Source organism: Pan troglodytes, chromosome 13 (genome assembly GCF_028858775.2).
Source record: "Pan troglodytes isolate AG18354 chromosome 13, NHGRI_mPanTro3-v2.0_pri, whole genome shotgun sequence".
Classification (NCBI taxonomy): Eukaryota; Metazoa; Chordata; class Mammalia; order Primates; family Hominidae; genus Pan; species Pan troglodytes.
This window is the reverse complement of record NC_072411.2, coordinates 132,553,386-132,576,168: the sequence shown is the minus strand read 5'-3', so window position 1 is coordinate 132,576,168 and position 22,783 is coordinate 132,553,386. Positions and strand designations below refer to the sequence as shown.

Genomic DNA, 22,783 nt, shown 5'->3' with positions numbered 1-22,783 from the left:
TGAACTACAGGCATGAAAGCTCCAATACTGCCAGAGATAAAGGTGAAAGGAAGAGAGATAAAGACTCACCTGGTGCTCAGGTCGCTGCCCCCACCTGCCATCGTCCCACCCTAGGCCCTGCCTGGGTGTCAGAGCCTGGCCTATGAGCTCCCCAGTCGGCCCAGCCTGCGTGCAGTGTGGCTGCCCAGACCCGGAGCAGGAAGTCGGCCGACAGACTGACTCACCCTCACAGATTTCTGCCCAAATGGGGAAAAGAGAAGTGAAAGTATTTATTTAACTTCCTGCTGGGATACAGACACCGTGTTTCTCCTCCTTTTTCACTCCAAGGGGTTCTCAGCTTTTCTGAAATGTGGCAGAGGGTTGGAGGAGAGGCCTGACAAGCAGCAAGACCTGCAGGACCAGGGAAAGGAGGGCCCAGAGGACGAGCAGGGCTGGCTTCCGGGAGTCCACTTGCTTGTGCAATGGACAGCAAAAAAAAAAAAAAAAAAAGTCCTTGAACCAAAATAGTCCTTAGCTGCTCTGCCCTCTTAAGAGGGGGCATAGTTTACATGGGAGTTGGGGGGAAAACTCCATGTTTGCCCCTTCCCCTTGCTGAAATGGCTGGGGGTGGGAGTTGGAGGGTTGGAGGGAAAGCCAGAAACTTCAAATCTTCTCTCAGGCCCATGGGAGAGCATGGACTGGACTAAGGTAGGTCCTGACATTGGGACCCAGGACTGGAGAGAACCAAAATGCTCAGCATTATAACCTGGGGAGAGTGTTCTTAGCCTTCCTGGAAATCAGCCAGAAGTAAGAGAGAACTTTCCACACCCCTGGGACCAGAGGCTGGAGCCAGCATGGTAAGAAAGGCAAACATTTTAGGGGCAAGGGTTTAAGGAATCTTGACTATGGGGCCACCTTGGAACAGCCAGGGATGAAGAGACATCTAAGCTTTGGAGAAGTCACTGGAATATTGAGAGAACAAAAGCTTCTCACTGGAGGAGGATGGAGGTTGGAACCCAGATGGTCTAGACATGGAAGGGCAGGGTGGCTCCCGCGGGAGGTTCTATCTCTTCCCGGATTTTCCATTTAGATTCTGATTCAACATTCCTCAGAGAACAAGAAGCGACCGAGAAGACTCGCTTTACCTCAGTATAAAGTCATAGGTAAAGAAATAGAAGCAAAGGGCGCATGAGAATGGGGCCACAGGACACAACCAGGGACCAGAACTCCAGGCTGGACCATGGGGCAGAGACAGGGAGGCAGCTGGGAGCCTGGGGGCGCTGGAATCCAGGGCCCAAGGTGAGCAGAGGGTGGAAGCTGGTGAGGATTCAGGGGCCAGAGGGGATGGTGCTCCAGAGCCATGTTTTCCAAATTACATTCTGCTGAATCCAACTTTTTCCAGCCCCCACCCCCAGCCATCTCAGCAAGGGGAAGGGGCAAACATGGAGTCCTCCCCCAACTCCCATGTAAACTATGCCCCCTCTTAGAGGGCAGAGCAGCTAAGGACAATTTTGGTTCAAGGACTTTTTTTTTTTGCTGTTTATTGCACAATAGTTGGAAGCTGTGAATGCTTGTCCAGGTACATTTGAAAATACGAGGGTGGGGGGTTTCTACCCTGATTCTACTGGTGCCCTGCTTTCCCCAAAATGAGTTAATAAGCAGGTGCCAGGACACTGGTGAGGACAGCTTTTCCAGTGGGCGAGGTCACTGTTTCTATCAGGTGCTGCACACCTGTAGGTCTCTCTCTCTCTTTCTCTTGCTCGCTCCCCCATGACTCCCCAGTTTTATGGAGGCACAGTGGCTGGTAAGCTGAGCATCTGTTGGGCACAGTTGTCCTCTGATCCCAGTCTCCATGGAGCACAGCAGCGCTGACAAGGCCTGGCGCGGACCACACCAGTCGGCTCTGGCGTCTGCACTCACCCCTCTCACTGCTCTTGGGCAGCAAGCAGGCCCAGGCCACTGAGTGGCACTGACATAAATGTACCAGCTTTTCTCTGGGTGTGCTTAGGGGCTGGAATTCCAGACCAATGAGCTGGCTGGAAATCTGCAAGTGTTGACCTTTACAGGTGGACATGCCCTTGCTAGGGCAGCTCCTGACAGCAGGGAAGGAGATGTTCTTGTCAGACAGGGTTGGAAAAAGCTGAGCACACACCACACTCTGCAAAAGCAATGCCAGTTAATGGAGAATCTCTAGGCTTCTGTGGGAAAAGCAAAGTTTCTTTGATCCGGAATACATCAGACACACCTGGGTTGGGAAAGGGACAGGACCAAATTAAGAAGTAGTATGAAGTTCTAAAAATCCTGCTGGATTGTTTAGAAGGAAATAATGGAACTCCTGGAGCATTTTCTATGGCTGCAAGGAGTACAGGCAACAGGGAATGTTTTTGCCGTCACAGAAGTAGTTCCAGTTACTGGAGCCTGGAAAACTCAGAAGCAGGAGAGGCAGTGATTGAGGAAGAACCACAGGCAGGGCACCCATCCAGGTGATGGGCCTTCGTGAGCTTCACCAAAAGCAGCTTCAGTTCAGACTTCAGTGGCGAGGGGTGGGGAGGGGCTGTGATTCTTGAACCTGGGACCCCCATGTGGGAACCAGAGGTCTATCCCTGAGATGAGGTCATTGGCGTTATGGACCAGAGAGTTTCAGGGCAGGAGGCAGCTGCAGCAACAGTGCCACTGGGGCATGAGAATAGAGAACCTGGCCAGCCTCCAAGGGACGTAGAAGTGACAAGTGAAGAGTAGGCGCCTGGGATCTTTAGTGGGAGCAGCCAGTCCTGCCAAACTGTCTCCTTCTAGGAGGTGGAACATCAATCAATCAAGGCTTGGTCCCCGCCCATCTTCTAGGGGACTCTTCTCTTCTAGGGGACTCTTCTCTAGGAGTGGGAGTGAGCCTGCTCCTTGCTGGGTGTCCCTGGAGTCATCCTGCCTGCAGAGACCAAGACTCTGTTGGCCCCTCCAAGCTCAAGTGCACAAGGACAGGGGCCTGCATGGCATGAGGGAAGGTTCGATGCCATGGGGATAAGCCAGTTCTGGGGTTTAGTGTTAGGGCTCCCTTTACTGCCACATGTCTAAGCCACATTCCTAATCCAGTTCTTATCAGGAATAAAGCTGGTATTTTGATCCCCATCTGTTTCTTCATTTTGCCTATATCTTAAAGATTTCAAGCACATGGGTACACATCTCTCTTCTCAGGTTCTCTTCTATCTGTGCCCCAGATGGGTAGAGGCTGGGATCATAGTTCCTTGCACCTGCATGATTGTGATGCAATTATCCCCTGGGCTCAGCGGGCATTTGGTGGCAATATTTCAGCTTTTAGGAAGTTGGGTGAGACCAGGCTGGTCTGATCCTCCCTGGCCCACTCACCAGGGTCCCCTGCTCAGCACAGCCTCAGTGACTGGGCTCCCAAACCTGCAACACTGTAAGATGCCAGTGGGATTGTTGGAGGTGGAAATGTAATTATTGCTGTTGGAAGGGGGTGAAGCGTTGGAAAATGGGCGAATGGGAAGAAGTACCCTGGCGCGGAGGAAGAGGCTATGGGTGAAGGATTGTAGGGAGTCAGAAAGACAAGGGGAGCATTGAACAACACAGGAAGTCCCTCTGGCCACCTTCTGAAGGTGGGGACCATTCATGAGAAACCCCAAGGATGCCCTCAGTCCTTGTGCAGCACCAGGAGGAAAGAGACTGGCCCAGGGCCACCCCTGAGTCCGCATCATCACACAGGGTCCTTCAGCTGAGCCCCTGTTGTATCCGCAGCTGGACATGCACAGATCCCTGTCCCATGGTGCTGACGAGCACCACAGGCTCCTGGTGGCCCATGGAAGCCACCTCATGCCTCCTTCCCAAGGCCATCCAGCCAGCAAGGCCTGCCACAGACACACTGTGAGCATGCGCAGTGAGCAAGGGGCCAGTGACCGCCATTCCCCATGTCAGCCTCCCGTGTTCCCATCCAAGCGGCCACCCCGTGCTCCTCCAGGCTCCACCCCCCACTGGGCCTGCACCCCCTCTCCTGGTGACGCAGGGCACTGCAGCCTCCTAAGGGCTGGGTGGAAATAAAGCTGAAAATCCTCCTCTACAGGGGATTATAGCTCACCAAACACTTCGAAATGTGTGGTAGAAGTGCCACAGTTCCTTCTAAATAAAGTTGAACCCATGTAAGGACTGGACTCTGAGATCATTTTGCCATCCAGCAGCTCACGAGCATCACCAGGGCACCGCCTGCCCTCTGTTCAGCCCGTGAGGGGCGGGGGACTCTGCCCTTCACTCCTCCTGGTCCCTGTCCTCTTCCCTGAGAACTTCATTCCTTCTGGAACTCCAAGGTGGCCCTGCCTTCTGGACCTCCCCCAAGGCTGAAGCCCTGAAGCTTGCCCCGCACCTTGAGGCCCTGCAGGACACTCCTGCAGTCCTTGCAGGGCACGCTGATGTGACTCGATGCTGAGCAGTTGAAAACATCCAAAATAGTGGGCAAATGGCAAAAGCGGGTGGTATGGAGTGAATTAGAAGACATGAGGTTTCATATAGTGCGTTTCATCCAGACAAGTGTGGCAATGTCCCCCACCCCAAACCCAGTCTCCCTGAATGAGGGGAAAGAGTTTCACCTTCCTTTACCCCCAGGGTGTAAGAGTTAAAGAAAGGGGAAAGAAACATGAAAAGTGGCTCAACAGTTAAAGACAGGTTTATTTTGGAGAATAAACCTGAGAGGGGATTCTGGTCAGTTTTGGTCAGGAGCATTTTCTCTTACAGACTAAGGGTATCTAAGGGTTTAGGAAGTGGGGAGCTTATAGCAGGCTGGGAATGTTTCCATGTGAGAGAAGGTTTATTGTGGGGTTGGAATGTCTCTGGTGGGAGGGGAGGTTGTCTCAGGGTTGGCATGTTTCTGGTTGGAGGGGGGTGGCTTATCCTAGGGTTGGAATGTTTCTGGTTATGCTGACATTAGCCATTAGGCTGATGTTTTTGGGCTGGATTTAGGGGGCTTTTTAATTAAGGTGAACTTAAAATTGTGGTGTTTGTCCAAGATGATGGTGCTCCTGCTCTGTCACAGGGCTCCTCTGAGTCTTAGCTTCCCTTTGAGCCCCAACTGCTGGACTGAAAAAGAACGACTCTCTACAGGTTCACCACGTTTCACATTCTGGAGATTCCTGATGGCATCTTCCTGTGTTCACCAGTGGGTCCCCATTAGCACAAATATTGGCTGTCATCGGATATTTGGAACAAGGCAGCTCCATTTTGGATGCACCCCACAAGGGTGGAACTAAGGCTGTGGGGTCAAACCTGCCCTCAGAAAGGTGGAGGAATGTCTTCTGAGCTGTGGTGGGACTGAGGTCTCCTTGTGAGCTTCAGGGTCCCAACAATGCTGGGCTGGGCACCACCAGGAGTGGAGAGAACCTGGAGGCTGGGGCTGGAGGCAGCAAAGGCTTCAGTGAAATGTGCAGCCTTTTAACAAGTCCTCACTCCTAATATTTCTGCAAACCTCCATGTGTCTACTAGTTTCAGCACAGTGAGCTGGAATGGAATGGTCCCTGGACTATCCTAGATCTTAGGACTGCCAGGTGATGCATGTGTGGTGAGAGAAGGAGAGTACCTCGTGGCCCATCCAGATGGTGTCCACCAGCACCTCATGGGCAGCAACTTTCATTTCTTTGGGCTGGAAAGTGGGTGCTCCTATGAAGAACAGGGTACCTGGCAAGGACCTCAGTGTTGCTGAACAAAGGAAGAGTGGGGTGGAAAGTGTAGCTTCATGAAGATTTAGAGATTATGAGACAGGAAGTACAGTTCTAGCAAAGGCCAATGCCCATCTGCCAACCATGGTCTGGAGGAGATGTGCAGGGAAGGGGTGGAGTCTGCCTTTCCACAGGTGCTCCTCCTGGAAATGTGGGTGGGAAACAGCTGACTGGACCACTAGGGGGGGTTCTCCCAGGGCACCTGTGCCTAGCAAGGGCTGAGAAAACCCTGTTTTGAGGATGAGGTGGGTCTTTTTAGCCTGTCAGTCATAACAGATCTGGTCTAGGAGAAACCCAAAATAAAGTCTAATGAGCTCTCACCAGGGCCAAGCGGTGGGAGCTTGGTGGGACAGCCCTGTGCATTTCTCATAACTGGTGCACGTGTTTTTCATGGGTACAAATGCTGTGCCCAGGGAACAGGTTGGCATCATATAGGGCCCCAGCCCACTAGCACAGGACCACCTGGTCTGGCCAGGCCATGAAATGGCCCTGGGAACCAGGCTTTGCTGGGAATCTTGTGTCTCACCTTGGGATGAGGTTGTCAGGGCCAGGTGGGCTGTAAAACTGTCAAGTGGAACAAGTTTTGGGGAGCAGGTGGCCTCCAGGGCCTTCTGGTCCAATGTCTTTCTGGACAACATACTGACACAGTTGTGCTGGTTCCCACAACAATGACATTGAAGTTGAAAACTCATCCATCTCAAAGATCAGATGGTTGTAGATGTGTGGTATTATTTCTGGGCTCTGTTCTGTTCCATTGGTCTATATCTCTGTTTTGATACCAGTATCATGCTGTTTTGGTTACTGTGGCCTTGTAATATAGTTTGAAGTCAGGTAGCATGATACCTCCAGCTTTGTTCTTTTGGCTTAGGATTGTCTTGGCAATGTGGGCTCTTTTTTGGTTCCATATGAACTTTAGCTTTTTCCACCCACAGGATTATAAATCATGCTGCTATAAAGACACATGCACATGTATGTTTATTGCGGCACTATTCACAATAGCAAAGACTTGGAACCAACCCAAATGTCCAACAATGATAGACTGGATTAAGAAAATGTGGCACATATACACCATGGAATACTACGCAGCCATAAAAAAGGATGAGTTCATGTCCTTTGTAGGGACATAGCTGAAGCTGGAAACCATCATTCTGAGCAAACTATCGCAAGGACAGAAAACCAAACACCACATGTTCTCACTCATAGGTGGGAATTGAACAATGGGAACATTTGGACACAGGGTGGGGAACATCACACACCGGGCGGGGCCTATCATGGGGTGGGGGGAGTGGGGAGGGATAGCATTACGAGATATACCTAATGTAAATGACGAGTTAATGGGTGCAGCACACCAACCTGGCACATGTATACATACGTAACAAACCTGCACATTGTGCACATGTACCCTAGAACTTAAAGTATAATAATAATAAAAAAAAGAAAACTCATCCATCTCATCTGCTACTGATCCATTTTCTTGATGTATAGGGGAATAAAGGGTAAGTTCCCTGACAGATCCACTTATGCAGCTACTAGCCAGTTGAGAATGGCCAGTGGACTCAGTCTAGTAGGTGACACCCTCCTTTCCAGAGAGAATTGGAGACCCCTCTGCACTCCCAACACATACCATCTATGGCCTATTACACCCTCTCTCATGAATAATTCTAGAGGATGTTCAGCCCATTGAATGTGGAGCTATGGAAGTGAGGGGCTCGCATTTATCCCAGAGCCTGGATTCCAGGCTCAGCTGTGATGACAATAATGGTATTCTTGAGTTGTGCTTGTAAGAATTTGGAATTGGAAATTGGGTCCTTCCCCACTAGGGAGCATGAGGAAGTGGGGCCGGGATTTACCATTTATCATTCAGACAATGGCACAATGCAGGAACCCAGGAGTTATTTCTTGTATTTCCTGAATAAGCACAAAACAAAAAGCACCAGCCAGCTCCTGTACAGCACTCTGGGCCACATGTACTGACACAGATGTTACAAAACCATCTAAGAGCAGACATGTCCACTGGCATGCAGAGTGCACCAGCCATGGGCACAATCCCATTCTGTGAGACTCAGAGGAGTGAACACAGACACCAGAGAGAGAGCCAGAAGTGGTGGCTACATCATTATATGGCCAAGACTCGAGGTCCTGAGATCTCAAGGCTGAGGTCCTGCATCCTCCTCCCCACCCAGACTCAGGCAACTGTGGATGAACCCTCTGGAGGTTGAGGTGAACAGGAGATGGAAAGTGGTCCTACCCACCTTTCTGGCAGCTCTGGCAGGATGCGGTTAAATATGTAACCAAATGTCTCAGTAGAGAAGTAACCCCCTTCCCTGAACAGGCCACACCCTAGTTTCCTGCTTAATGCTGGCGGGGCCACACTATACAACTCTAGAGTGTGCTGTCCTTGTGTGAACTGGTGTAGACTCTTTCAGTCACACACAAATGGAGTTCGGCGGAAAATGTGAATGAAGATTTCAGGAGAGCAATATCTCGGTGTTGATGTAAGGTAGTAAGAGATGGTTTCATGTCAGATGAAAAATTCCAGCCCAGAGGATCTGAACAGAAGTGATAGCAGAAGGTGGGAAGGCACCTGGTTAGTCACATTGATCTGCAGCACCCAGTGTCCAGTCTGCATCTAGAGTGACTACATTGGCAGCTAATTGCTAACTCTAGCTTGGATCAGAACAGGAAGAGCTTTTGTTCTGGCAGGTGATTTCTGTGTTTAGGTTCAAGCCACACTCTAGTTCTTGTCTGCAGTGGGCAAAGCTCTGCTCTATGTTCAGACTGATTTCACTTCACTCCAGGCATCAGCCAGAGACTTGGGAAGGGTCATACACATTATTTGAGTTCTTTTCTGTGGCTTTTTGCCTTCTGGGATTTTCCCTTCGTTCCTTAGAAAGCCTGGTTGCTCTGGGCTCTTCCCCATGGCTTGGCCAACCACAAAGAAGGTAGGCTTTCTATCAAAGCTTTGGTTGTGCCACACAAAACTGTTGCTGCTCTCAGGGACAGGCAATAAAAAGCAGGAAGTGTCTCTTTGAGTTTCATTTACCTTACAGAGGCCTCAAGCCATTGTTTTTTGACTACTGTCCAGAGTTTCTAGCTGTCCTCTGCAAGAAGGCTTGATGCTCAGGAGTTTCCTCCTAAATATCAGAAGCAGAACTCCCTGCTCCTCACTCCTAAGCAATGACCCAGCCCTACCCCCCTCCCACACCCAGGCCTGCTCCTGGGGGCACCAGAAGTTCTAGAGAGACTCCCCCAGGCCCACTGCCCACCCAAGAGAAGAGACACCACTAAACATAGCATTAAACAGGAAGCGCACCTTCGTTATGAGATATACAACTCAGGACTACGCATACTCTGTACTTTTGTGCTCACAGGAGTTGACTTATTTCAGTAAACAAAATAAGAAAACAAATAATACCCCTGGGGAAAAGGCACGGGTATTCTAGAATTTCATTGGAGTTAATTATAAATCATCTATATAGATGAGACATATCAGCTCTTGCAGAGGAGTCTAAGTGTATTTTTTGTCTTTGTTACAGAAGGAGATTGAGTGATGGTATCGAACCCTGTACTTGTTTCAGGGACTTACTGAATCAGCAGCCACCTCTTTCCAAGGGATTCAGGCCCTGTCCTTCCCTCTGCCTCCTTCCTGCTCTGACTTCCCTGAGCATCTAACTAGGGAATAAATGGCACCCTACTGGGCATATGTGAGAGTTTGGTGTCACAGGAAACAGTCATGACAACTTTAGTTCCTGGGCTCCAATTCCAGAGCTTTGTGAAGCCTCCCAGGGCCATCTACCCTTCTTCCTGGTGGAATGTGCTTCTCCCAGCTCAGCAGAGCAGGGTGTGTGCTGATGCCCAGGACTCACCATGATAGATTCCAGCTGAGAGGTCATTACCGCGAGCTCATGACCTCCCAGCTCAGGACAATTACAGCACCAGGTCCTGGCAGCTCCCAGGGACACGGCACACTCCCAGAGGGTAGGAACCCACCCAGGATCCAGCATCTCTTTGAATGCAGATGTACTGGATTGACACCATGACAGGTATAGCTCCCATCCTTGTTCTTGGTTGTCCAGTGGTGTAAGGCAGACCACCTTCCCTCTAGAACAGTGACCAACTCAGCCTTTGCCTCCGCAGCACAGGGCAATGGGGAAACAGTTACCTGGTCCTATGGACCCAAGGAACTTGGCAGCCCCCCAACTCTGTGGCCTCTCTGACTGGCCTGGAATTGCCCCTATTCCTCCATTAGACAACAGTGGTCCAGGCCTTGAGTGTCCCAGGTGGGTTACCTTGGTCAGCTGTGATTTCCTTGGCTGTCCAGCCTCCTCCATCCCCCTTTCCTAACAGTCCCTAGTTCCTTTGGGTGAAGGAGCTCTCCCTTCTAGGTGAAGGAGCTCTCCCTTCTGGGTGCAGGAGTGAGGAGATGTTCATCACAATGCTGGCCCGTGAGCAGGCCAGGCCAGCCAGACGCTGTGTGGTGGGAGTTGGACTCTTGAGTGAAGTATTGTGAGGAGTTTTTGTTTTTTGTTTTTTGTTTTTTTTTAAATTAGTAAAATTATTAACATCCTTAAGGACACGGCTGCATCATTCCTGGTGCTCAATGCCTGGAACCACTCTGATTCCTGCCTTTTTCCAGGGCTATTTGCTAGCTCAGTACCCCTGCCTTCCAGCCCTTTCTGTGAGGCATTGTGTATTTCATCATCAAAGTCCCTTTTTGCCTAACCTAGATAAATTGGGTCTCTCTTGATGGCAAAGAGCCTGAATTGATACAAGGGTGTTTGTGTTCATCTTAGATTTGTTTATTTATTACTTATGTATTGCATGCAGGGCCAGAAACTTTCTAAGTGAATAATAAATATTAACTTATTAATCCTCACAATAATCCAGAGGGTTACCTCCATTTTACAGATGAAGCAGTGCAGGGGAAGGATGAATAGCTTGCCCAAGCACACATTGCCAGCAAGTAGACATGTGCAGGAGCTGGGCTTCTACCTACGCGGGCTACATTCAGAGTCTGTGCTCTTAAATGCTAGCCTGTGCTACCTTTCAGTACAAGTTAGTATTGCTTACAAGACCAAAAATCACTAACTAGCCAACAGCAATTCAGTTTGGATGAAAAAGGAAAGGTATGGCAAGGATGATGTAGAGCTGTATTTATTGATGTGACAATGTCCATTGTATGCTATTAAGTGAAAAAAGTTGATAAGCATTTTTTATTTATTAAGATGGTATACCCACTGCCTCCCTACTCCCTGTCTCCCAAACACACACACATTACAAAGCCTAGAATCACATTCATCAGAATGTCAACCATGGTGATTCTCCTAACCTGAGGAGGCCCACCAAGCTCTGAGTTTCTTCGTGGTAGGAGGTATGAGCTGCAATAGCTTGGAGCTTTGGAGGGGATACACTGACATGCTCCAGACCATTGAACCCCTGACAGCTTACCTATATGGCACATCTCTGAATCTTTGTAACATTTCTCTCCCACCACCTGCAGTGTTTGTGACTTAGTAAGTCATTCAGAATAGTCTATATTTCTCACTTATCAGGCCCATGAACATACTGACATCAATCCAGTGGACGAATGTAATGTATTCCAGAGTTTCCAGAAAGGCTATATTGTAACACGGAGCAGGATTCACATTGCCCTGGAGCAAGACCGTAAGGATATACTATTGTCCAATCCTTGAGAATGTGAATTTCTTCTCAACCTACATCCTGCTGAATCCTTTAAAAGTGGCATTTCCATATTAATAGTTGCATATCACTTGCTAAGGCTGTGCTAACCCATTATAATAAAGATACCATATTTGACACAGCAACTGTAATAGGGGCTACTCTTTGGTTAAGTTTTAGGAGCCATTTAGCAGCATGAACCACCAGGAGATACCAGAGGGCAGACTGCTGAATTAAAATGGAGGTGTAACTGGGGTAACAACCCCTGCCTCCTTCATGTCTTTGTAGGTGGCACTAATCTCTATCACTACCCAAGAATGTGATATTGCTTTTAACTTACTTGTTTTCACCATGAAACTTCAGTTTCAGAGGCTTCTGCTTGGTCTTCCCTAAGACAGTCATTGTTATTTCATAGTTTAGGAAACCACAGGTTAAGGAACCAGGTCAGCCAATTGCTATGTATTATGATGTATGCATGAATGTATATCCTGATTATACATTCAGGAAGAGGGGAAACGATTGCTGGGTGGCTCTGTGGATCCAGAGGGCCCATTGTGAGATGGACATTACCTGATCTCCACATACTCTACTCTAACAGGGGCTATGATAGGGCTTTGAGTCCCCAGGGATTAGCATCAACTCTGACATTGTACTCAACATCCCTTGAAAGATCTGTGTATTTTCCTTTCCCCAGCATGTGAGTTACTTGAATAAATAGCCATACAGCCCTCCCGTGAAAACTTGAGGGAATCAGTGATGTGCACATTTACAAGGTTCTTCCTTATGAGAAACTGCCCTCATTTCCATCGTGGGTTCTGGATTCCATTGAGAACTGGCTGAGGTTTGGAAGCTGGGCAAGGGGTCTAGACTTTACCTTTAGAGAGCTGACCTCAGCATTCTGCTCATTGATGTCCAATCTTTTTTGATTATATGTCTAAAGCAATATCGTTGTCAGCTGCCCATCTGTCTTGCCTATAGGAACAGCATATCCATGCATGTCTGTCTTCATAGATACCTACAGGCCAGGCCTTCCAGCTGTCACTCTAACATTCATGCCCCTTAGGGAAATTACTTTATCTTGCCCTCACAGTTAAATGCTGCCACTTGGCCTCTGTTATTCTGGAACTCTATCATTTTACTCACTACTGGGGGATCCAGTTCTATAAAACATCCCTAGCATGATTCCAGCCTGCAGGGCACAGCCACTATTGAGCTTCTCAAGGATGTGCTGCCCCCTCAGCAGTGCATTCCTTCTCCCCTTAGTTAGTGTCTGAGACACATTAGTAGTGTCCCCCTTAGGAGGAACTCAGTCACCTGATGGACGGATTCTCCAGTTGTAGAGTGCAGAGTCATTCTAGCACACCAACTTCTTTATCCTTGGGACCCACTTTTCCAGACTCTGCCACAGTAGTTCTGGTATCTCTGCTTCCACTTGATTTAATGTGTACCATGGCTTATACTAAGTCTCTAGGAGCCACCCAGGAGTATATCAGAATCATCACCTTTGGCCCATGCCAGGCTAGTTAAACTCTGTGGTAGAGAAGCTTGCCCTTTTGTCAATAATTCTCACGTATCTGGTTTCACATTTCACCCTTCCTGGACCAGGATCCACTCCCAGACACAATCTCCTTGCTCCTGCTGATGCAAGCTGGCCAGTCCTACAGCTCCTTCGGAGGATAAACGCTCTCTTCACTTTGCCGCCCTGCCCATGACTGTTCACTTGCATTGTCCTGAGCGGTCTCTACACAGTCTTCCTTCTAGAAAAATCGGGAGTTGGGTTGGGGTGGTAGCTCATTCTTCCAACAAGGGGAAAGAGGATTTTTCTGTAGGCCCAGTGAGTTCAGGGGGCATCTGGAGTCAAAGTTCTCAGGTACATCTATCTAGATAGCCCCATGCTGAGTTTCAAGGCCTTGACATTGGCATAAGAGACCATCCTGAGCTTAGAATTCAGTCTTCTCTGAAGTTTGACTCTTCGTAAAATGAAGGCCTGTAATAGGCATTCCTTGCTGTCTGCCTTCCAGCTGCAGGTGTATGAGGGTCTCTTCTCCTTAGGCTGGTAACGACTAGATCTAAACCTGTCATTTACTCTTTTCAGGACATTAATGGCACTTAGCAATAGCCACCAAAACCCATACTTCTTACAGTTACTTTTCCTCACTTAAATGCCAGACAATTGTACCAGCTATTTTATCTCTTGACCTGCAGCTCTTCCAATTTACTACAGGTGAAAATTTGGGCAACTGCTCAGTGATAGCACTTCTGGGGCTATCCATATTCTGCCCAGCACCATTGGGCTAGACAGTGATCCAACTCCAGAATCCTGTCCTCAGAGCTCGCTTCCTGGGGCCATTACCTTAGGTTGCATTCCCCAGAAGCACATTCTGGGATGAAGTCCCTTAAGCAAGAGATTGATGGTGAGGGTTCGCTCAGAAGGGAGTAGGGGAAGCAGCATCATGTGGCCAAAAGCTAAGCCAGGGTGTGGCCACAGCTGGAGACTAGCTCCAGCCTGATACCTGGGAACACAGAGTAGCCGCACACCACACCTTTGGTCCTGCTTTCAGGCAAGGGGGCCGGCCTCAGGCCACGGGGTGTCACTTCCAGGTGAAGCTGGTTCCACTTGACCCCGGGTAATATTCTGGGGACTACTGGCATTAATTAGCAGCCACCACTCAGCAGTTGGGGATGAAAAGACCTGGCCAGAAGAGGAGATGGTGCCAGGATGCCAACAGCTTTGCAGGGGAGTGAAAAATGGCTTCCCTCTACCCTGTTAGGTTCTTTGGTTGAGCTATGAATGAATTAAATTGACAAAAGCAGATAAACAGGAGGAAAAAAATTTTAATAACATATGTTTGCACAGGAGTCCCACAAAATATGAGACTTCGAGAAGAGTCAGATGATGGACACTCATACACCACCGTGAGCTATCGAAAGAATGTGGGCTTAGGGCTTCTGCATGGAGGTGGCCACGGAAGTGGGAGAGTGAAGGCAAGAAGTGTGTCCTGAATAAAGCTTGGCTGGTTTTCAGACAAAAGGTCTTCCGGGTAATAAATGTTGTCTGGAGCAGCCCTCAGGAGAAGAGGTAAGAGCCTGTATGGGATGGTGTCACTGCCAATATCCTTCCCTGTGATCCCACTTACTCTTCCCTGGCTGATGAGATACTTGGGGTTGTGATTCATGATGATTGAATTTCCTTTTGAGGATTTGTCTTTGGGCAGATGAGGGAGGCTCAGAGAAAAGCCCCTCCCTGCATGTGCTGTGCCCAAGTGACCTCATTTTGAAGTCAGTGGCAAACCAGCGGCATATTTTAGGGTGCCATTTGCTGAATGCTTTCAGCATCCACTAATCCAGTCAATTGTTCCCATTTGTTTCCTGAATAGCAAACACTTCCTTGAAATTCTTCTCAAACTCAGCCTCCAGTCTAAATCCCATTTGGCCAAAATCCTTGTACTGAAAAAATAATAAAGACAAAAACAATGCTCCTCATCATTAGCGTCATGAGACACCTTTCAACTGAGAATGATCAGGACTCTTGTCTTTAAGAAAAAAGGACTGTAAGTCGACAATTTATAATAGTATATATTTTGGAGTACAAAGTAATGTTGTGATTTATGACTGCTATGTGGAATAATTAAATTGAACTAATTAACATATTCATCACCTCAAATAGTTACCATTTTTTTGTGGTGAGTACATTTGAAATTTACTTTCTTAACAATGTTGAAGTGTGAAATACACAATTGTTAGGTAGAACTCTTATCTTAAACACCCTAAGTTACATTAACCAGGTTAAACTTGAAAACTCATGCAGCTAAGAGTAACTTCCGTTTCTTACCAGCATGATCCTTTCTTATTAACAGGGCAGAAAAGTGAAATCATTTCCACAGTTGGGATTATTACTTCTTTGCCTTTGGTTGCTTATTTCAGTGGGTCAGAAAAGCAATCTAGGTTCTTTCAACAATTCAGATAGTGGAAGGGTATAAGGTAAGATCACTGATCTGTTCCTTTCTCTGTCACTTCTACTCCCTGCTGGCAATCCTTGTTGGGATATGGTCTATTCACATGCAAAGAATCTGGAGTTTGGGATTTCTGGGATTGGGAGCAGATAAGAGGCACAATACCACTTTAAGATGAAATTCTCTTCTCTTTATATGCTGCAGCAGGCAGGACTCAATTGCTCTCTCTGAGCTCCTGTCTCCTCTGGGGCAAGTGGGGGAGGAGCTCTCAGAGACCTGGGGTTCTGGTTGCAGGGACACCTTTTGATTCACTGTTTCTTTGCTAAGAAGAGCTTAAGTTCTGCACTGAAAACAATCAATCACTTCCAGAACGCTTGCTCGTGCAAGCTTATTACAGGATGAGGGAAACTAAATTTTTCTAGGCACCAGAAAATGAGGGGAAGGATGGAAAGAAATGAAATGGAAGCAGGAAGAGCCACCTACCTTGTAAGAGGCCCTGTGGTTCTGGAAGATGAGGCGCATGTCTTGTACAAACCCCTCCACTTGGGGGTAACCGTGCTCATTCAGCCTTTTCTTGATTTTATCCAACCACATGGGCTCCTTCAGGCCTTGACACGCCTCTCTAATCTGGCGACAAAAATATCAATGGAAAAGCTACCAGCATAGTTCAATGTCTACCTTCTGTGGATTCCCATAAAATCCAGCAGAAATACAAGGTGAAGGCAACTAACGACAGCGTGTGCTCTTGCCCCATGGGATTAAGATCACAAATCTCACGAGGGTCCATTTCAGGGTCAGGTAATGTCATGGCAGCCTGTAATCATGGGTTGCTGTTGTTACTTACATAATAATAGTATGGAATCTTGGCAAAAAAGGAGCTCTCAGAACAGCAATAGACTTTCAAGAGGAGGAACTCACATTTCTGCAAAAGAAAGAGGCCATAAATGAAAAGCAGCTTGGAGAGAATGAGCCCACATGCATGAGACACAGCACACGACTCACACCCTTCTTCCTCAAGTTTCTCTAACATGTATGGCTCTTGGAAACAGACATGTTATGGCTGAGTTATTTTTTGTGCAAACAAGTTGTGGTGTTCTATCAGTGCCATTGAAGTGTGGCGCGGAAGAGCAGGCTCCCTTCGGTACATTACCCTGCCCCTGCGCTTATTCATGGTTCTCACGTGTGAGGGGAAAGGAGAAGGCTTGGGGTTTGCATCTGATTTACCAACTGTTCCTCAGGACACATCTGCCTCTCCAGGACCTCAGATTCCTGACAACACTGTTGGCTTCCCGGAGACTCCTTCATCCTGCAGAAGATGCAATTCCATGGGGTCCTGAGAGATTGGACATGGGTGAGCAGAGGGCAGGGACCTTGGAAATGGCCACCGTTCCTGTGGCTACCACTGTCTTCCTTCAGGAATGGCCAATAGCCTCAGTCATGGGAGGGAGGGGAACACCTCCCAAAGTATGCAAGATTCACACATGGGGTCTCCAGCCATTGGCCTTTCCCTCACATCAGCGCTAGCAGCAGGCAGGAAGTCTGAGGAAGGTAGTGTCACCGTGAGTGTGGACTCTCCTTTCTCTGTCTGAGCTGCTGGGAGCACAAGGAACCCTGTCTGTCAGGCCTGAGTTTCAGAAACTGGGTTTTCAGCCCCAGGGACCTCGGGCCTCCAACAGCCCAATGAGACCGTGCTTCCTGTCTTGTATGAATAAGCACAAAATATAAACAACTGGTGTTTCTTGTCTCCAACCCACCCAGCTGCAAAACTTCAAGGAAAGGACAATACCAGTATGTAGGCAAAGGTCCCCAACACTGGCCTCAGCATATCCGAGGAGGTGTCCCTGAGAGCACAGAGATCATTAACCTCCTGCTGCCAGCATCTCCCACTGCTCTCTGGATCACACTGCTGGGTCCCAGTACCCAATGAACCTGCTCCTTCCCTATCTAGACATAAGCCGGCACTCTGCTGGGGAGTGCGCATGGCAGATGGAAGGTCCCTTAAAGGACAAAAAGAGAGGCGCCTGCATGTCACTTACCTCTCAGCTTCCACAGGCGGGATGTGACAGTCCTCATGGAAGACTCTTGAACAAGTGTCGCAACAGAACAGCTCCCCTCCATCCCGGCACACCTCACACTCATCCAGGTTTCTCATCTAGAAGATAAAACAGTGTCCACGTCACTGGGAACCGCAAGATTCAGGAAGGCCAACCCTCTGGGCATCTAGAACACACTGCCTTTGTGTGAACCTACATGGACAGGCAAATGCTTCTCCCTGGGATATGAAGGAAAAGCATGGCATGGAGATTTCAGAACAAATCCTGGTCTGCAGTGAAGTTCAGGAGGAAGGGGTATGGGTCAGAATTGAAAAGTTTTCCTTATGAAACCAGAGATTGTAATGCAGAAAGACTAGCAACAAAGCAAGATGATGATTTTATAGGAATCTGAATAATTTCCTTATTCTGCAGATAAAACCAGGTTTTGAAATAAAGTGTTAAATCAATTTGCCTATACCACAAATCAACTGGTGAAAAGGAGACCTAGCTAATTACATATGATGGAATAAGCTTCTGAGATATCATCACATCCCATATTCTTGGCCATAAGTTCCCCATGAGTTGAAGACAGGGCCTAGTTAGGGGTTCCTACACTGTAGGTTTTGTGCCTGGAGGGCTCTACACTGACCTCTGAGGGGGAAGGACCGTGGGTGGAGATGACCAGGTGGGCCCCAGAGAGCACAGAGCTCTTCGGCTCTGGGAGCCTGGCATACATCCCCCGTGACTTAGCTAACTTGGATTGCAAGGTGCGAAGATGCCATCTCTAATGACCAAGGACAATGGTAACAGCACCATACAGTGTTGAAGACAGAGGCCCTCCCCTCATTTCCTGGGCCCATAAAAGAGCTGGTGCTTTGTTCTATAAAAAGAATGGTAAATCAACGAATTCTCCATTTCTCACAAGTCTCAATATGTAAGACCTTTAGCCAGATTTAATTTCATTTGGGGAAGTTAAAATATGATGGTATTTGCATCCACGTGTTGTGGAGCAAATCCCAGTCATTAAAAACCAACAGAATTTATAGAGCAAATATAGAGACCAATACATACATGCTGTATTGTAGACAAATACATGTGTATTTACAACAAAGAACCGGTCTGTGACTGAGCCCTTTGTCGTTCAAGGGAAAAGTGCTGTAAGGACTAAAATTAGAGTTTAATATTATGTGCAGCCTGGACATCTGGTAACACTGGGAGGGCCTAGAATGGTCTATCTACAAGTCCTCCGCCGGCTCTGCTCCTGCAGGTAAGGTTTCCTACCAACACTTCTGATCAAGAGCACCGCTTGCACCTTCTGCGTATTTTTGAATAGCTGATTTCATTTCCCTGCCAGCCATGGAATTATTCAAACAAGCCAATCACACTCTCCCTCTGGAAGCAAGGGACAGCCCACCCTCCACAGCCACTGGCTGTTTCCTCTGTTCCTGAGCGCAGCCCCCATGTGGCCCTGCGTGGTGTGGGATGCCTGCCCACCCCCAGCGGGCTACTGAGTAAATATGACTAATACACTGCTGTCAATCTCATCTGTCCAGTGTCAGATGTTGTGTGTTCCACCATCTCCAAAACCCTAGGGTGGGAATGAAGTACCAAATGTTTAAGTATGTCGAATCCTTAATCTTTTTAAAAAATTATTATTTCAATAGTTTTGGGGGAACAGGTGGTTTTTGGTTACACGGATAATTTTTTTAGTGGTGGCTTTTGAGATTTTGGTGCACTCATCACAAGAGCAGTGTACGCTGTACCCAATGTGTAGTCTTTTATCCCTCACCCTCCTCCACCCTTCCCTCTCAGTCCCCAAGGCCCATTGTATCATTCTTATGCCTTTGCATCCTCATAGCTTAGCTCCAACTTATAAGTGAGAACACACGTTGTTTGGTTTTCCATTCCTGAGTTACTTCACTTAGAATAAGGGTCTCCAACTCCATTCAGGTTGCTGTTAATGTCATTATTTCATTCCTTTTTATACCTGAGTAGTATTCCATGGTGTGTGTGTGTGTGTCTGTGTGTGTGTGTGTGTGTGTATATATATATATACATATATGTATATATATAAAAACCTGCATGTCCAAGTGTCTTTTTCATATGACTTTTTTTCCACTAGGTAGACACCCAGTAGTGTTACGGAATCCTTGGGGTATTGCTTTTTCTTGCCAGAAACCTCTGTAACCAGTGGTGCCTTTGCCTGAGTTTTGCTCAGGCCCACTGGGCTCCTTCCACCCACTTGGCCTGGCAGGCTGCACTTGGCTCAGGCTACTGGCCTGGATCCCATACCTACCAAGGACCTGCCATGGGGCAGGTCAGGCATGGAGTGGGAGAGGCGTGTGAGCAAGCATGGGGTCCAGCCACTGCATACAGTCAGACATGCCTGCTATTGCATAAGGGCAGGCAACTCCAGGTGCTGGCATGAGCACTGGCTCTTTGCAAGGCTGTGTCTGGACCAGGCACACTGCAAGCAGCTTCCATGGCTGGCAATAGGGGATGTGGTGGCACCTGGAAGCTTGAAGACACCAGGAACCTCAGAGCCTCCAAAAGGGAGTCACAGCCCTGGCTCTGGGAGCTTCCAGGTCTGGGCTCCCCAAAGGGCTGCAGCTCTTCTCTCCTTCTCTTCACCCACAATGCAGTGAACAAGGGGCATGTTTCAGCCCTGTTTGTGTTACAGCTCTTTTAGCCTCACCATTCAGCAGATCCCAAGTTCTTTTGTCCTGCAACCACGAAGAATGAGGGATGCTGACAAATGGAGGGTGAGCAAGACGAAGAGCTTTACTGAGCAGTAGAACAGCTCAGAGACCCACTGTGGGTAGCTCCTTTCTGCAGCCAGTGTGTCCTGACGAGTGTTCAGCCCTCAGCAAAGAGGAGGAGGTCCTAGGGTGGGTGGCTTCTCTCTGCTGGCAGGTAGTCCCTGGAGTGTGAAGCTCTTCTCTGCTGCTGGTTGTCCAGGATGTTCTCTCCAAGTCTGACTGAGTCCAGAGCTTTTATGGGCTTCAGAGGGGAGGAAGTGTATGCTGATTGGTCCATGGGTTACCATGAGCAGGCCTTTGAAAGGCATTACAAGTTCCCACTCTGGTCCATAGGATTGGCAGCCCAGTTCCCAGCCTTCAGGCCCTCCCTTGCCTGAAGGTGGTGCCTCACCAGGGACCTGCCCCTTCTCACCCAGAAGCCTGTCTGCCTTTCCCCGCCACCCATGATGCCCAGGCCCCTTGCCCAAAGGGGCACCTGCAGGCCAGCGCTGAGCTGGCCCCAGCCCATTCTTGGCCTCTCTCCTATGATCATCAGCACCCAAAGTCCAGAGGGGCGCAGGCAGCAGGGGCCTGGTGTGTCAGCTCTGCCCCAAGCATGTGCACACCTGACAAGGCTGCAACTGCACCTGGGCTCAGCCCCAACCTCACTCAAAGATTGCAGCGGGTGCTGGAAGCAGGAAGATGCCAGGGAGCAGAAGCTTCTGCTTCTGGCAGGGGGAGGGTGGCCTCCTGGGCCCCCAAGAGCACTGGGAGGCCCAGGCCTACAGTCGCGACCTGGGCACCTGCAGTTGTGCATGGTGAGCTCCTGCCCTGCCAATTCGGGAGAGGCAGGGCTCCTGCTTGTCCCTGGCTCTGCAGAGTGGGGCGGCCTCAGCCATGCCCCCTCTCTGTGTCTCCTGCAGCAGTTGTGGATGAGGTGCAGGTGGCACAGTGCCCCAGCCAACCTCACACAAAGGAACCTGACACTCAGGGGCTAGTTCTGTGAGTCTCGGCTGCACCTTTGGCCAGGTGCTTGCAGGTTCCCAGGACGCAGTGGGGAAAGAGGTCCAGGCTGTGATAGAGGCTCTGGGCCTGAGAGCAGGTCCTGCCGGCTGTGTGAGGGTGAGGGTGACACAGTCAGCTGCCTCAGGTACACAGGGCACAGGGGACCCACTGCTGCCACTGCTGCTCCTCCGGCCATTCCTGCTGCCCTGTCTGCCTCCTTGCAGCCTGGGTTGGGGGCTCCAGCCCTTGCCAGACCCAGGCCAGTGTCTGGGGCAGGGGTGATGTTGCCTCAAGTTCCTCCAGTGGCCCCAAGGCTCAGGGACGGCTTGGGGCACCCCCTCTCCTGGCTTGTGACCCTGCCTGGGGGAAACCTCCAGGACCGGATTGCCTCCCCAGTCTCAGCTGCTGAAAGCACCAGGCACAGCAGTCACTCTAACTCGGGACAGATCCTAGGGACACGGCCTCTGGCGGCCCTTTGTTTAGCCTCCTGTGAGGGGCGGGAACCTGGCGCTGTGGGCAGGGTGGGTGCAGGGGCCGCATTGCTGGCTGGGTCCTGGAAGTGGGCGCCACTCCCACTTCCCACCCCGGCCCCTGAAGCGCGGCCACTGCTCCGTGTTTGGGCCCGACCCCCACGCTACGTGTGCAAGTGCCGAACCACCACTGGCCCAGCTCCATCTTGGGGCCTCTCTCTGCTCACCCCTCCCTGCCTGACCACGCCCTACGGGCAGCTGGGCCTAGCCCCATTGCAGCGGCTCCCAGAGGAAGGCTCCCAGGGCAACTGGCTCTGGGGATCGCCTGCCTCTGTGTCTGCCCCGTAGGACCCACGGCCAGCGCCTGCACCTCACTGCAGCCAGCTTCATGGCAGCAGCCACTTCAGACTGCCTGCCGCTGCCGTCAGTAGTGGGATTGCTGGATGAAATGGTAGATCTACTTATACTTCTTTAAGGAACCTCTGTACTGTTTTCTGTAGTGGCTGTACTAGTTTACATTCCCACCAGAAGTGTAAAAGTGTCCCATTTTCACCACATCCATGCCAACACCTATTATTTTTTGATCTTTAAGTTATGGCCATTCTTGCAGGAGTAAGGTGGTATCGCATTGCGGTTTTGATTTGCATTTCCCTGATAATTAGTGACGCTGAGCATTTTTTCATGTTCGTTGGCCATTTGTATATCTTCTTTGGGGAATTGTCTATTCATGTCCTTAGCCCATTTTTTGATGGGGTTATTTGATTTTTTCTTGCTGATTGCTTTGAGTTCCTTGTAGATTCTGGATATTAGTCCTTCGTCGGATGCATAGTTTGCAAATATTTTCTCCTACTCTGTGGGTTGTCTGTTTATTCTGTTATTTCTTTTGCTGTATAGAAGCCTTTTAGTTTAATTAAATCCCATCTATTTATCTTTGTTTTTCTTGCATTTGCTTTTGTGTTTTTGGTCCTGAACTCTTTGCCTAAGCCAATGTCTAGAAGAGTTTTTCCAATGTTATTTTCTAGAATTTATATGGTTTCAGGTCTTAGATTTAAGTCTTTGATCCATCTTTAGTTGATTTTTGTAGAAGGTGAGAGATGAGGGTTCAATTTCATTCTTCTAAATGTGGCTTGCCAATTATGCCAGTGCTATTGGTTGAATGGGGTGTCCTTTCCCCTCTTTATGCTTTTGTTTGCTTTGTCAAAGGTTAGCTGG

At 49.0% G+C, this 22,783-nt stretch overlaps 2 protein-coding genes across 64 annotated transcripts in view; both read right to left on the bottom strand.

The window, feature by feature from the left end:
• SP140L (SP140 nuclear body protein like) overlaps positions 1 to 452 on the bottom strand; it is an 81,583-nt gene extending 81,131 nt beyond the window's left edge. For 4 of the 14 annotated variants that reach the window (XR_010150249.1, XM_063791754.1, XM_016950670.4 and 1 more), the window contains exon 1: positions 70 to 425. Coding sequence is in view for 9 of the 14 variants with exons in the window: in XM_063791754.1 (XP_063647824.1) it covers positions 70 to 101 (32 nt within the window). In the remaining 5 variants the exon portion in view is untranslated. Of the gene's footprint in view, positions 1 to 69 lie in introns of all 14 variants that reach the window. The other 10 variants (XM_016950671.4, XM_016950674.4, XM_063791758.1 and 7 more) reach the window with 6 other exon arrangements.
• A 13,737-nt stretch (positions 453 to 14,189) lies between these two features.
• Positions 14,190 to 22,783, bottom strand: part of SP140 (SP140 nuclear body protein) — a 189,072-nt gene continuing 180,478 nt past the window's right edge. For 34 of the 50 annotated variants that reach the window (XM_054679506.2, XM_016950644.4, XM_016950651.4 and 31 more), the window contains 5 exons: positions 17,362 to 17,477; positions 16,550 to 16,658; positions 16,170 to 16,247; positions 15,809 to 15,952; positions 14,190 to 14,819 (listed from right to left, as the gene is read on the bottom strand). In XM_054679506.2, coding sequence (XP_054535481.1) covers positions 14,721 to 14,819; positions 15,809 to 15,952; positions 16,170 to 16,247; positions 16,550 to 16,658; positions 17,362 to 17,477 — 546 coding nt within the window. In that variant the 3' untranslated portion in view covers positions 14,190 to 14,720. The remainder of the gene's footprint in view (positions 14,820 to 15,808; positions 15,953 to 16,169; positions 16,248 to 16,549; positions 16,659 to 17,361; positions 17,478 to 22,783) is intronic. The other 16 variants (XM_016950647.4, XM_063791712.1, XM_063791718.1 and 13 more) reach the window with 1 other exon arrangement.